At 51.0% G+C, this 13,249-nt stretch overlaps 4 protein-coding genes across 4 annotated transcripts; 3 read left to right on the top strand and 1 right to left on the bottom strand.

Annotated features, from left to right (window-relative positions):
* Positions 1 to 815: 815 nt before the first annotated feature.
* On the top strand, positions 816 to 2,919 carry ALTATR162_LOCUS3473 (uncharacterized protein; the record flags this gene model as incomplete). The annotated part of the gene is made up of 4 exons (XM_043311081.1): positions 816 to 946; positions 993 to 1,838; positions 1,889 to 2,014; positions 2,070 to 2,919. 4 exons carry the CDS (start codon positions 816 to 818, stop codon positions 2,917 to 2,919), a joined length of 1,953 nt encoding a protein of 650 aa, XP_043167016.1.
* A 687-nt stretch (positions 2,920 to 3,606) lies between these two features.
* On the top strand, positions 3,607 to 4,435 carry ALTATR162_LOCUS3472 (uncharacterized protein; the record flags this gene model as incomplete). The annotated part of the gene is made up of 3 exons (XM_043311080.1): positions 3,607 to 4,030; positions 4,086 to 4,285; positions 4,340 to 4,435. 3 exons carry the CDS (start codon positions 3,607 to 3,609, stop codon positions 4,433 to 4,435), a joined length of 720 nt encoding a protein of 239 aa, XP_043167015.1.
* Positions 4,436 to 5,448: 1,013 nt separating this feature from the next.
* On the bottom strand, positions 5,449 to 8,977 carry ALTATR162_LOCUS3471 (uncharacterized protein; the record flags this gene model as incomplete). Its single annotated transcript, XM_043311079.1, has 5 exons — positions 5,449 to 6,735; positions 6,791 to 7,712; positions 8,287 to 8,457; positions 8,510 to 8,898; positions 8,951 to 8,977. The coding sequence occupies 5 exons, from the start codon at positions 8,975 to 8,977 to the stop codon at positions 5,449 to 5,451; spliced, it is 2,796 nt and encodes a 931-aa protein (XP_043167014.1).
* Positions 8,978 to 9,383: 406 nt separating this feature from the next.
* On the top strand, positions 9,384 to 12,375 carry ALTATR162_LOCUS3470 (uncharacterized protein; the record flags this gene model as incomplete). Its single annotated transcript, XM_043311078.1, has 7 exons — positions 9,384 to 9,402; positions 9,451 to 9,563; positions 9,642 to 9,887; positions 10,663 to 10,707; positions 10,762 to 10,971; positions 11,057 to 11,583; positions 11,634 to 12,375. 7 exons carry the CDS (start codon positions 9,384 to 9,386, stop codon positions 12,373 to 12,375), a joined length of 1,902 nt encoding a protein of 633 aa, XP_043167013.1.
* Between the last annotated feature and the right edge of the window lie 874 nt (positions 12,376 to 13,249).

Below are 13,249 nucleotides of genomic sequence, written 5' to 3'. Positions count from 1 at the left end.
GCACTACTGCAGGGGCAGACTACTTGACTGGACGACAGTTTACCCGGACTATGTGCTTCACCACCGCTATTGCTACAACTTTCGTCCGCGCCGCGGATGCGCTCACAGTGTTGAGTGGTGATCTACTTAGAGATCGGAAATCTCTCCTAATCTTTCCTGCCTCAGCCTTGGGCCCGGGCGAGAGGTTTCATGTGATAGATACGACAAGCGCTGGAGACCCTGAGACAGAAACGCCTGTTGTTGGACTTCGTACTATCCAGAGTAGGAATACAGACAGTAAGGCGTCCAACGAGTCTAGGCACCGTACTTAGGCAGATGCTTCACCGCTGTGGGGGCCCGGAACTGTTCAAAGCGACAGTAGCAATAATGGCGTGTTGAAGGTCGTTGCAGGGCGTAAATCAAGGATCTCTATGGGGAAGGTGCGTATAATTTGAACTCCAAAATGCCAGGATGTCAAAACTCTGTGATGCGTCCCGCCTGCCACCAGGGCACGGAGCACATCTAGGTACCAAGTACCAACAACAACCGTTGTGGAGTGGCAGACACATATGGCGGGCGGCAGCGGTTCGGAACGTGCAGGATGGGGATGCTACGACTTACCGGGTGATTGCCCAAAGGTGGACTAACAATGAACGATGGAGATTAAAAGCTGACCCTGGTTTCTTGGTATAGGCTTGGCATGGCTGAGCATAGGGTAACGAAGAAATTGGAGGTTTTGGTCAAGCCGTGCTTTCGTAAAGTACTTGCACGCGAAAAGCTTCTCCAGAGGCTCAAACGTCCCGTTCCAGTGATACTGAGGTTAACTTCACACCACGATGGCTTTCACACGCGCCCTTACCACCATGAGCATCATGGCGGTTGTCTCAGGATTCAACATGTATCCTTTGCTTCCGGGTCCGATAATGACGGAGATCTTGGGTATCTCAAGTAGCTGTCTTTCAGCACTGTAAGCGAATACATTTTATCGCGAGACCTTGACTGAGTAAAAACAGTAATACCACGTTACCATGCGATAACGATCTCATGGGCTGGACGCAAAAGGTCGATCAGATCTATTGGCAGGAGAGTGATGTGGTCACTCTTTGCACTCCTCGCTGTATCAATGCTGCCGGTCTTTGGAAGACCAATGTCGAAATCGCTTGTGCAAGTGATTGGCTGCGTCATGGAGAGCGATATGTTCCAGCTGACACGTTGAGCGATCGGATTTCAGAGGGCTTGAACATGGCATGCATGCAAGATTCAGCCAAACAGTGGTGTTTGATTGAGTCGTACGAATGGACAGGATCCGATGTTGTCCAAATCGATTGTGAAGCATTTCCCGAGGATCCATGGTGCTTGAACCGTGCCGACTTCAGCGCCAACCAAAGTCGCATGTCCACTCTGTATGACGACGAGCTACTGTGCTCAGAGTGCTTCATGAAGCAGCTCTATGCGCGAGTCACATCCGAGTTTCTTCAGGACACAGACTATGGTGATTACCTCGTCAACGAATACCAGGACATCCAAAATGTGTGCAAGAAGAGTATGGGTGAGCTCGTCACAAGAATTGTGCCTGCATACCCCCATTTGACAGAGGGACCGGATATCGGTAAACCTGAATATACACCACCGGTAACGAGCACACCTGCAGCAACACCATCACCAACTGCTTGTGCTGGTAGAGTTTTAGATATTCGACCCCTCCTTGAAGACTTCGATTGCCACGAGATTGCAGAACAGTTTGAGTTAGCATCCGGTTCGCTTGCGGCTGTGACTGGAAATAACTATTGCACAACCGACGTAGAAATTTGCGTGCCACAGGCATGTAACGTGTACCACATACAAGCAAATGATACATGGTATGTCGTATCCGTACCGAGCGTAAGATATTTCGCTAATTGTGGTACAGTGCTTCCCTTGCTCAAACTTGGTCTAATTCTACAACGAACGTTACTATGGCTCAGGTTGCTACTTGGAATCCCTTTATTCTGGGTGCATGCGATCATCTACTCGTGGGCCAAGTTGTCTGCTCGAGGTCAGTGTCAACTTAGTAGCAAGAGCCCGTTTATAATCGCTAACGTCTCCCACAGTCCCCCAGGAGGAGCATGGATCAGTCCACCAGCTTCAGAGATCCCTGACAGTAGCGAGGGTCCAGTCCGAGGTGGTCCAGGCAGCACGGCATCTCTTCCAATTATAGATGATGCAAGTGCTGTTCCGGCCGATATGTTGCAAGAAGGTATATCATCAGACTGCAATCGATGGATTGTGGCAAACAATACTCAAGCCGCATGCTGGAAGCTGGCAAACGACGCCAAAATCTCCACACAGAGACTGTTTGAGTTGAACCCAGTTCTTGGAACAGCTGGTGAATTCTGCGCGACCCGAGTCTGGCTCGGCTACTATTACTGCATTGCGACACCAGGAGACGGCACGAGTCCAAGTCCCACAAAGCCCATCACAAGTGCGACTCCTACTACTGGACCGGCCAAGCCTACACAGACTCAATCCGGAATCGATCCAAATTGTAATTCTTTTGCGCAAGCGCCGGAAACTGGAGCGTCATGTTGGTCTATTGCCAATGGGGCAGGCATTGACTTGGCCAATTTTTACAAATGGAACATTGGTCTTGGATCAAACGGAGAGAATTGTAACACACAGATATGGCCCCAGTATTATTACTGTGTGGGAGTCGCGACCACAACGTCGAAAGCTCCAACCACTACTTCAAGTGCTCCGAAGCCTGCAAGAACACAGACTGGATTTCCTTCCAACTGTACAAAATGGGTGGAGGCCAAAGATGGAGATTCCTGCTGGGCTATCAGCAATGCAAATGGTGTCGATGCAAACTTGTTCTACAAACTCAACCCAGTGCTGGGCGAAGGCGGAGCAAATTGTGGATCTCAAATCTGGCCAACGTACTTTTACTGTCTGGCCAATTGAGAGACAGGTTCTTGGTAAGCTACATGTTATGATGCCATGAAGCTTGTTGCTAAGAGCTTCGTCGGGGAAATTTTAGTTACGCCGCCGTTACGCGTGTAGATCTTATGATAGCGCAGGCTATTGTGAATATGAAGTCTAGAATGAAGAGCTGCAAGAGCTGGATTGCGGAGTGGGAATGAGATGACAATCACTTCGATCATGCATCACATACTGTAACTAGGACTTTGTGCACGTAGTGAAGGCTACCCGGCCGACAACATGTCGTTCTGAAAAGAGCTCACTATCCAGAAGCCGGCTGTCCAGGTGACTTCACCCTTCAGTCGTGAATCACCGGGACGTAACCAAGAAACTGCATAGACTGAACAGATCCCGTAGCAGCTAATTTCGTATTAATTTGCATCTACGTGGTAACAATGTCTGTGCATCGCGAAAGCGCGCACGTTGGAGAACTTTGAAATTACTTGCAACGCAGCCCGCTCATTTGCGACCCACACAACCTTGGATAGAGTGCCCGTGCGCGCAACGAGCCACTACACCACACAACGAGCACTCTAGCTCTTGTAGGTTTAGCGCGCTTTCCAATTTATCCTAATATCGGTACAAACTGTGCCCCACCACTGTCCGCACTTCAGGATTTCACGGTCTATCGCAATCCTGACGACCTGCAATTTGTCCGCAACGTCAACAATGGCCTATGATCGGGATGTGGTAGTTCGTTGTTTCAAGCGACATTATGAGCTCTTGGTGAAAGCAGCCTACTTCGATTCCGCAGAAGTCCAATACCCTCCAGATGAAGGCTGGAGCGATGAGCAGCTTGCTGTGGATATTATGCGTGCTTTCGGCCGCTCAGAGGAAGTAATCGATCTCCTCCGGCATCTTCCTTATATCAAACAGCTCGACGGTGACAGCAAAGATGAAATATACTTCGAGACCCAACACCTTAGCTATCTGCGCGATACCTGGCCGTTTAAATCCTTGACTGTAGAAAAGTGCCAAGGAAAACAGCTTTTCGACAAACTGTTGATGCCGAGTCCTGAAGACTGGCCAGCTGGTTTCATTGCATTGACGCAAGACATATATGCAACATGGTGGATAATCGACACTGCGAAAGGTTTAGCAATATAACCCATACATATAGACCACTAGAGGACTGACATTTATGCCAGGTATCCTACATGCGGTAGGTACGGGTTACATAGAGCCACCAAAAGATGAGCCTTGGCTTTTGGGGTCTGTTCCACACGACATTCAACAATATTTTGACGAAATCTACAACATGGTTGAAGGATTGATGATGGTTCCTTGTCCGAAGGGGAAGAACTCGTGGAACAGGACAATCCAGCCGTACACATGGGAGATCGGAAGTGTATGTTTTGTCTTGTCGAGGTTTGAGGACGCTCTACTGATGTTTGCGAATTAGGTTGTGAGTCAAACATTACGGAAGCATGGCTGGCCCGATAATTTGGATCGAGACGAGTATCTCGAGGAGCTCGAGCGGGTACGTCCAGAGGGTTGATCTTGGACCGGAGGCATACCATTTCGAAGAGATACTCCACTTTCCAGATACAAGCAAGCACCCATACTCTCGAAAAATCAAGAGATGTGTTTAAGTTTCTAAAGCGGTGTTGATAAATGTTATTCCTAGCGCTGAGTACAGGCTCCCACGTCGAATATCAAGTTGTACCTAGCTCAACGAGTGCTGTTATCTTCAATACGCGGAGTAGTGGTGTATTAGTCTGGGTAGCGTAGAACAAAGGGAAGTCGGAAGAGAAGTTCGAAGTAGTCAGGACCCGTCCACAATCAGGGCTCAACGACACATACTATTGTAAACACAGTATGTAGTAGATGTGGCACTAGTTTGAAGAACACCCCCTATTGTGCTGCTACCTAGGTGTGTAAGCACAGTCCGGCGAGAACTCGTTGCGGTAACTCTGCAGCAGCGACAACATCACCGCCTTTTAGTCTTTCTGCTAAAAGCGCAGTATATAAGCTGTCTGTTGAGCGTAGTAAAAATGGACGGCACAGGGGCTGAGCTTTTAATAGACTTTAGTGGTGGAGAAGGTAGGAAGCTTAGCTGCGGCGGAGTTTGGGATGTTTTCCTGACACAACGAACATCTTCTGCGAAACTCTGTGTCTAAGCCCTTTTCTAGGAACTCGAATTTGTGGTTTATCTGCGGAGGGACTCCGAGTAATCTCCTTTGCCCTGAGTGCTCGAGTGATTTCCGTTGCGGGCGGTCTGCTAAGCGCGAGCGGATAGTTTCCCGACGAACAAGGCAGAGAGGAAAGTCTTGTACGCTTTAGTGTTTATAGGTCTACTTACTTACTATACTACTAGATATAGCAAGATTAGTTGTAGCTTTACACTTTAGCGTTTACTAGCCTACTCCGATCACTACATAGGCCCTAAGTTACCCGCGGAGTGAGCTTTGCAATAATCAGTATACGTGCGTCGAAGCTTCTCCGATATGTCCTCGCTTCCGGATTCTTCGCTCCCTTCGTCGTATGATTCGGAGTCTGACAGAGCAGGACTCACTCAATGTAGATAACCTCCTCATCGCCTCTGCAGGTTGCATGTGGTACCGCAACGCCATCGGAATCTCTTCTCATCAATCCTGTATTCGTTTCTAGGATATAACAGCTATCGTGTGTGAGGCCGATCCTCCTGTAATGGTCTCCTACAGCTTGGAAGATCAGGAAAATGGGAGGACGATCATAATCCCATTTCTCGTCGTCGACAAATTCATACCGTCTCTTTATGGTATCCCAACGTGGTGTATGGTGTAGGACTGCTGGTACTGCTTTAATAGCATTCTTCAAGTTAGAGTTTGTAAGGTTAGTATCGAGCCACAACTGGAAAGCGATCTGTATATCGTCACCATCCGTATCGGCATGCTGTAGAACGACCAATGGCGTCCATTTTGACTGTTTTTCGTGAATATTGCGTCCGCTAGACTTTTGGTTCATGACCAAGGAGGCCGTATAGAATCTACCTGTAAGGCGTAAAGTAGGACCGTAGTCCGCCGGTAACATGTCGTATCGACTCTCGTACTGCTCATCTAGTGATCTCCAGCCTCCATCAGCTGCACGAATGTGTGCGTCGTAACCTAGATCATTGGACCGCTGATAGCGGATGCTCTTTGGACCAGTTGTTGCCACCCACGACCAGCTAGGAAAGCCTTCTCTTCTTTGCCCTGGATATCTGCTGTGCCAGCTCAGTGAGAGTACGGGTCGTGATTCAGGCGCGTAAGGCCATCCAGATACCTCGTACTGAACTGGCATGCCCCAATAGTGGCAGTCGACGAACTTGTTCAGCAACCCGACACAGGCGTTGAGGATGTCGCTTTCAAAAGACAGCTTTCTGGTCGAGTAGTTGCTCAAGACATCAAAAACATTGTCGGAGCTGTATCGACTTCGTCGGACATGTGGTTGACGGACTCGTAGGTAAAGACCCTCGTAGTCCAAAGTAGACTGCTGCACAGACTCCTGCCATAACGCTCGGCCACACACGTAGAAGACTTGATGTTCTGTAAAGATCATCCTACGTGGTGCCAGATAGCCCTCCTGATGTGTCCAGCCTCTCGACGCCCACGTACTGCCGTTCAAAGCTTCTCTAGGAACGAACCTCTCGATAAGCTCTACACCAGTGTCTATCTGGAGACTCTTCTGTGCTTTGCGAGGTTTGCGACCAACTCCCGGTAGTCCATGATTGGACGAACTGCCCGCTGCAGCAACGATGACCAGCTGTGATTCGGCATAGATGCGGCCCATGAGCTGTATCTGAGCTTGCTTATGACTCGCGTCTAGCTGGTCGATACACTGAGAGTGATTGTTAGCTGTCTCCAGCGACTCGAACTGAGAGGCGGTTCCATACAAACTGGTCAACCCATAGATACTTGTATCCCAGTTCTACTGTGACGGTGATAGCATCGCATATCGTCTCTGGGAAGCCGGGCTGATGATTTTCAGGAGCCTCTGGGCTGCCCCATACATATGACAAGGCCACGAAATGAAAAGGGGTGACCAATGGTGCAGCAACGATCTGTTTAGTGTTGCAGTCAATCACTTTGAGGCCAGGGATGGGTGGCTTGTAGGGACGGTTACAGTTAGTAGCATGATGACACTTACAATAGTCCAGCCAACCTTGAAGAATACTATAATCAATGCTTCTTATGTTGAGCTTGCGGACCAGAGAGTGTTCGGCAGTATTGCGCATATCCTGAATCGCAAAACCACCAATATCCAATGATTCGCCCAGCGAAGTGTCTGTTCTCAACCTGAGAAACAGAGAATGCTGCGGTACGTCATCGCGGCCTTGCTCATAGTCGAAGATATGGCTCATGTGTGACACTACCGTCTCAGCCTTGCAAGCGCAATACACTACAAGAGCTTGACTAGAGTCTTCCTGAAACTCCTTCGCAGAGCCTAGCAGCCGACACAGCGAACATGAGGACGCGGAGAGTTCCGGAATTGTCTCGGATAGGGGGAACAGTTCCAAAGGGGCATATCTTTCGCAGAACTGTATAGCGCTGTCAAAAAGAAGATGTGACCAATTTATGCCAGCACAACGCTGGCACAAGTCACCCGCGGGATGAGCTTTTCGATAATCAGTATACGTGCGTCGTAGCTTCTCCGATATGTCCTCGCTTTCGGATTCTTCGCTCTCTTCGTCGTATGATTCGGAATCTGACAGAGCAGAACTGATTGCTGTAACAGCGTGTGTGCGTCGAAGCATCTGCCATGTGGCCTCTTTTTGGCCATACTCGGTATGAGATTCGAAGTCTGAGAACGCGGAACTGGATGTTGTGGAAAGGCTCGAAGCAACCCGTAAATGCTCCATCCTACAGGTCGTTCAGAGACCGCAGGATCTCGTTGTTAGCAGTTGTGCAGTAAGTCGGGAACGAAAGACACGACGAGGTGTTGAGGCTGGTGAGTTAGTGGGGCAGTGTAAGAGGCAGAATAGCCTATTCCTCGACTAGGCTGCCATGCCGCTGACAAAAAAGGTGCATGGCGTTGCTGGCGCTAACGCGATGAGATGCATGCACACTATGCACATTAGTCTTGAACGAATGCAGAATCCGGACGCATACGGCAGGTTCCGTAAACACAGAACGTATGGAGAGAAAATCAATATATAATGCAATACTGTTCGCTCAATCATCCAGACTTGTGTCATGACAGTAGTAGGCGTTACGTACCCAAGAACGCCATAATAACAAAGGTATCTCAGAAAGCAAGCCATGACCAAACACCTGACCCAGGAATCCGCACAGTATCTTTATCGTTTGCGGCTCTCATCCCAAGCACATGCCAGCTTTCGTGCATACATCGGCGTCCAGCGCATACGCGAACCGCATGCTCCACGTTTACATTGTCCGCCAGAAGTAGTTCGTGTAGAAGTGTCGTGAAAACTTGGGATCGATGTTCACAACGTGCACGTCGCCCTTTGTAGCATTCCGAATGACAGCCTTGTTATATTCGCCGGTTGTAGGGTCGGCTTCGACGTCGATTCCGAGGGTGCGGTAAAGCTTGAGCTTCAATCTGGAATCTAGGTCAGCATCTGCGCTTACTTGCCCATCGAAGGTGAACTTACACTGTCGCATCCTCACCCGCCCTAGGTTCGACACCGCCCTCTACGCCCTCATCTTCCAATTCACCAGCTACACCCCCTAATCTTGCCAAGTCACTCTGCAGCCTCTCGCCCTCAATCTCCAGATCACTCGCCTGCTTCGCAATCTTGAATTTCTCAGTGTCTAGCCTCAAGATCTCCGCCGCATGGTTCGTCGGGTTGTGTTGGCTGAGTGTGTGGTTGTGGTTCGCGGAAAGTGTTTGGTGTGTCCGGTTCAGCGCGCTGAGAGACGACTGAATGGAGCGTAGGTGTTGGGTGCGGAATTCGCTGAGTGTACTAAGAGACTCGTTTATGCGGTGGAGCGAGGTCTTGTCATTGGCGATTTTGAAGTGTGATGTACATTGCGCGATGAGCTGGAGAGTGTTAGGGACGTTTGGTCTGTACAAGTGCGAAAAGGGTGCATACAGCAGCGGGATCTTCGTCGAGAAGCATATTGAACTGTTGTGTGTCGCACGAGATGTATGAAGATGGCGTAATGGATTGAAATGTTATTGGATGTTTGCGCAAGTTCGTTTGGTCCGGTCTCCGGCGATGTCTATCGCGACTGCCCTATGGTGTTGATGTTCTTGTTTGTATGGTCCGTGCCAGGTCGCGTACATGGCAACCGCGACCGAGTGGCGGAAGGCGCAGGCGTAGCGTGGCGCAAGGACATGCAGCCACGGGGCGTACGTCACGGTAAAAGATCGCCTGCTCGGCCTGCAGCTGGAGCTTTCACGAGACAGCCGGTAGTTTGGCGCTTACCACTTGCACTAACCTCTGAGGCCATCTTCACGATACAGACATTGCCTCCTCCGAAGACACAGCTTCCTAATTTTCGTGCGCAACACAAACAGCCGTCATGCCGCCGTCATTACCATGTGAGTGGGATAATGACTTTTGGGCCGACGAACGCTCATTCCCATTAGATGCCGCCGATGTCGAGTCGCCGCTCAAGCCTGAAGAACTGCAGGTTCTGCGCGCGCAATACGAGAAAGAGGGCGAATATGTTGGGCTACAGACAAAGTTCAACTACGCATGGGTACGACTTCCCCGCGTCGGGTGATATATTCACATGCGCACGGTATCTCCCACAACAACCAAGCTCATGGCATTCTAGGGTTTGATCAAATCTACCTCACGTCCCGACCAACAGGAGGGAGTGCGCCTCCTCTCTGAGATCTTCCGCAACTCGCGCGAGCGCCGGCGCGAATGCCTCTACTACCTCGCCCTAGGCAACTACAAGCTCGGCAACTATGCTGAAGCCCGACGGTATAACGAGTTGCTGCTGGAGCTGGAGCCTGCAAACCTCCAGGCTGGAAGCTTGAAGGGACTTATTGACGAGAAGGTCGCAAAAGAGGGGTTAGTGGGCGCCGCCATTGTGGGAGGAATTGTGGTCGCTGCGGGGGTGGTGGGGAGCCTCTTGCTGAGGGGAGGGCCTCGAAGAAACTGAACAGGCGCCGTCTTCGCGAAGTCTATGACATGCGTAATGTCATTTGGACCATCGGTCACGCCAGGTCCACAATCATGTTGATGAGTACATGCATAGGCGTTTGGTGGTTTCTATACCTTTGCCCGGGATGGTATAATTTATGGCAATTGTTGATATCTGTATATACAAAGCTCTCCTACTTTGCAAGCGACCGCATCAGATTCGCGCCCCATGTCGTATACTCTGTGTTGACTGATCTTTGGCTGATAGAAGGCTTCAGAACTGAATGGAACAAGGAAGAAGCGGAAAGACGCAACAGATCGCACAAACGTAGAGTCAGAACAAGACAATCAACCGCTGCCGCGCTCAAGAAGACACACAAGCTACTTTGCTTCCATCTCCCTCCTATTTCCTTTCCCACCAATTATTGACCCAAGAGGCAAAGTGCTGGATTAGCTTCATCCATCTCAAGATACCGCGGGACGAATTGCTGGACCCCACCACCCCTGCGCATCGAGCAACGTCATTCCGGCCAGACAACTTCCGCGCCAAACGTCTATTACCTTACGGCAGGCCTTGCTTTAGAGCTTCTGCTCCGCTAAATTCCCTTCTTTCAGGTGTCTCCGCATTCCACTACTTTACCCAGTACCTGTCTGTTGTCGCAGCTCGCCACCACATCACTACTCGATCTGGCAACGGCGCATGATAGGATCTTGAGTTGATTCCCTTCCGCGCCTACTTCCGACACAAGGCCGTGAGTCTACATCCGTTGCTAAAACGTCACTTCCTGTGTACTCATCTCATCCAGTCTCCTGCAGTCTTGTCCTACCACCCTACGTTTTATCACATACGCCTCAGGCTCGCGACTATGGACCAGTCCAGCAACCAGAATGCGCCGCCACAGAATCAGCAGCCTGGGCATCGCGACATGATGTTTTGCCACGAGTGCGCCGACGAGTGGTATCGGGATGAACACGGTCTCTCGTGTCCAGAATGCGGCTCAGATTTCACGGAGATTGTGAGTTCAGCCGCCAAATTCAGCTTTCAGCTCACTAGACACGAGATGGAGCGGTTGTGCATCGACTTCCGCTAACGCCAATCAGATCGAAGACAACAATGACCCAAGAGACAGTACCGGAATGTTTGGTCACGATGGCGACGACTCCGACTCTCTACCTGACCACGAACACGCCCTACCTCACCTGCATCCTCATCATAACCCATGGCAAGCTGACGACCCTGAGGAGGGGGATATTAGCAATGTCAGATGGACAGAAACGGGTCCGGGGAGGTACAATCTACAGGCTACCGTCACTCGCTCTGTGTCGCCCCAGGGCGGCATGGCGGTGCCCGGGTCCATAGGCGGATTTATGGCCATGTTGAACGGGCTCACGGGGGCTGCATTACGGCCACCCCAGGGTCAGACGCAGGGTCAGGGCGAGGGTCTGTTCTCTGGCGCTGCGCCAGGGTCCAACCCGAACCAGTCTACTTTCCAGGAAGCTCAAAATCAGGATGCGGAAGGAGGGCCCCGATTCCGTGGAGGAACCTTCACATACCATGGCGGCGCTCGACTGTTCCCTGGAAATGGAAACAACCCTGGGCGAGCCGAGCCCGTGGATGAGATCACCAAGTAAGAAAGAGCGAGTCACTTTGATAGACCGACGCTGACAATGTGAATAGTGTTTTGACTGGCCTCCTGGCTACCTTTGGTGCACCACCTCCTCGCGTCCACGCCCACAACCACCCCTTAGGCGGCGCTGAAGGTACTTTCCGTGGCGAACACACTCATGGCGCCGGCGAACCGTTCGCAGGTCACCCTATCCTACAACTCTTCTCCTCAATGGGCATGATGGGCCCTGCGAGTAACATGGGAGATTTCGTCTATTCTCAAGAGGGCCTAGACCGCATTGTCTCTCAACTCATGGAGCAAACTTCAACCAGCAACGCACCCGGCCCTGCGACACAAGCCGATATTGATTCTCTTCCTCGTACCAACGTCACGGAAGAGATGCTAGGTGACGAGCACAAGGCCGAATGCAGTATATGTATGGATGAGGTCAACATCGGCGAACAAGTAACGCTACTGCCATGCAAGCATTGGTTCCACCACCCATGCGTATCCGCGTGGCTGCTTGAACACGACACCTGTCCTCATTGTCGAAAGGGTATCACCAAGGGTGGCGAGGGCCAGTCTAACAACCCTGCGTCTGCAGACTCACAGACGGATCGTACGTCCCAGATGCCCGGTTCATTCACTCCTTCCGGCTCGGGCACGTTCAATGATCCCTACGTTGTTCCCGCAGGATCTCCACCGCCACCTTCCAACGATCAGGGCAGCTCTTCTAATAACGCGAATGCAGACTCGGGTAACGGTGGCATCAGTGACCGGATACGCAGGGGTCTGTTTGGATCTCCGCAATAGGGATGACATCCTTTATGTCGGTTATATCAAGCTAATCTTCATATATATTGTTAGGGCGTGAGCGATTTAGGAGGAGCAGAGAGGTGTTGCGAGAGGCAAGACGGGTTGGCCGTGATTTAGCCTCTCGATCTGAATCGGCCGAGATTCAATCACCAGAGATCATTCTCAGCGGCAGACCTAATACTGAAGGGGCACGTCGCGTATCTTCTTTTCTCAGTCCACGGGCTCAGCGAATGGGAACGGACACTCGTCGGTCTACCTCTGGAGGCGGTCCTGAGAGTCCAAGCGAGTCTACTCCACAGACCACGTCTGCAGATGGCACTGCGCATCCAAGCGGGCCTTCCACGCGACGACACTCACGGCGATCTGGTCGTTCGGCAAACAGGCGACAACGGTCCGCTTGAGTCCTGCGTTGGCGTCGGTACGTTGGTTTAGCGGTTGGCGTTGAAGTCTTTCCTTCCCCACGCGTTTGCTCAGTGGGAGCTGTACATAGTCTTCCTTATTCTTCCTTGGACATCAAAGTCTTAGCATAGTCACGGCGTTGGAGTTCTGGAGTACACATCCACAGATGGGAGTTTTTCATAGTTTAAGAGCACCAATACCATTGATATCATGAGTTGCCTGTACAGCCTAGAGAACCCGAGAGCATTCTAGCGTCAATCATTCCCAACTGATCCGCCGTGACTGCAATGCCGTCGCCACTTTACAATCACATGCCAGCCCAAGCAACCCCTCACTTGCGGTGTCGCCTCAACAACGCAGCCGAAAGACTTTTTCTGCCGTGATTTCTCAACTCACGCGCCACGATACGACGTTGATGCAAAGAGGCGGTGGAGCAAAGAGCGCGAGTGCTGACCTGGCTAGCGCGGCGCCT

The sequence above is a fragment of the Alternaria atra genome (assembly GCF_907166805.1).
Source record: "Alternaria atra isolate CS162 genome assembly, contig: 22, whole genome shotgun sequence".
NCBI lineage: Eukaryota > Fungi > Ascomycota > Dothideomycetes > Pleosporales > Pleosporaceae > Alternaria > Alternaria atra.
This window is presented reverse-complemented; position numbering and strand designations above follow the sequence as displayed.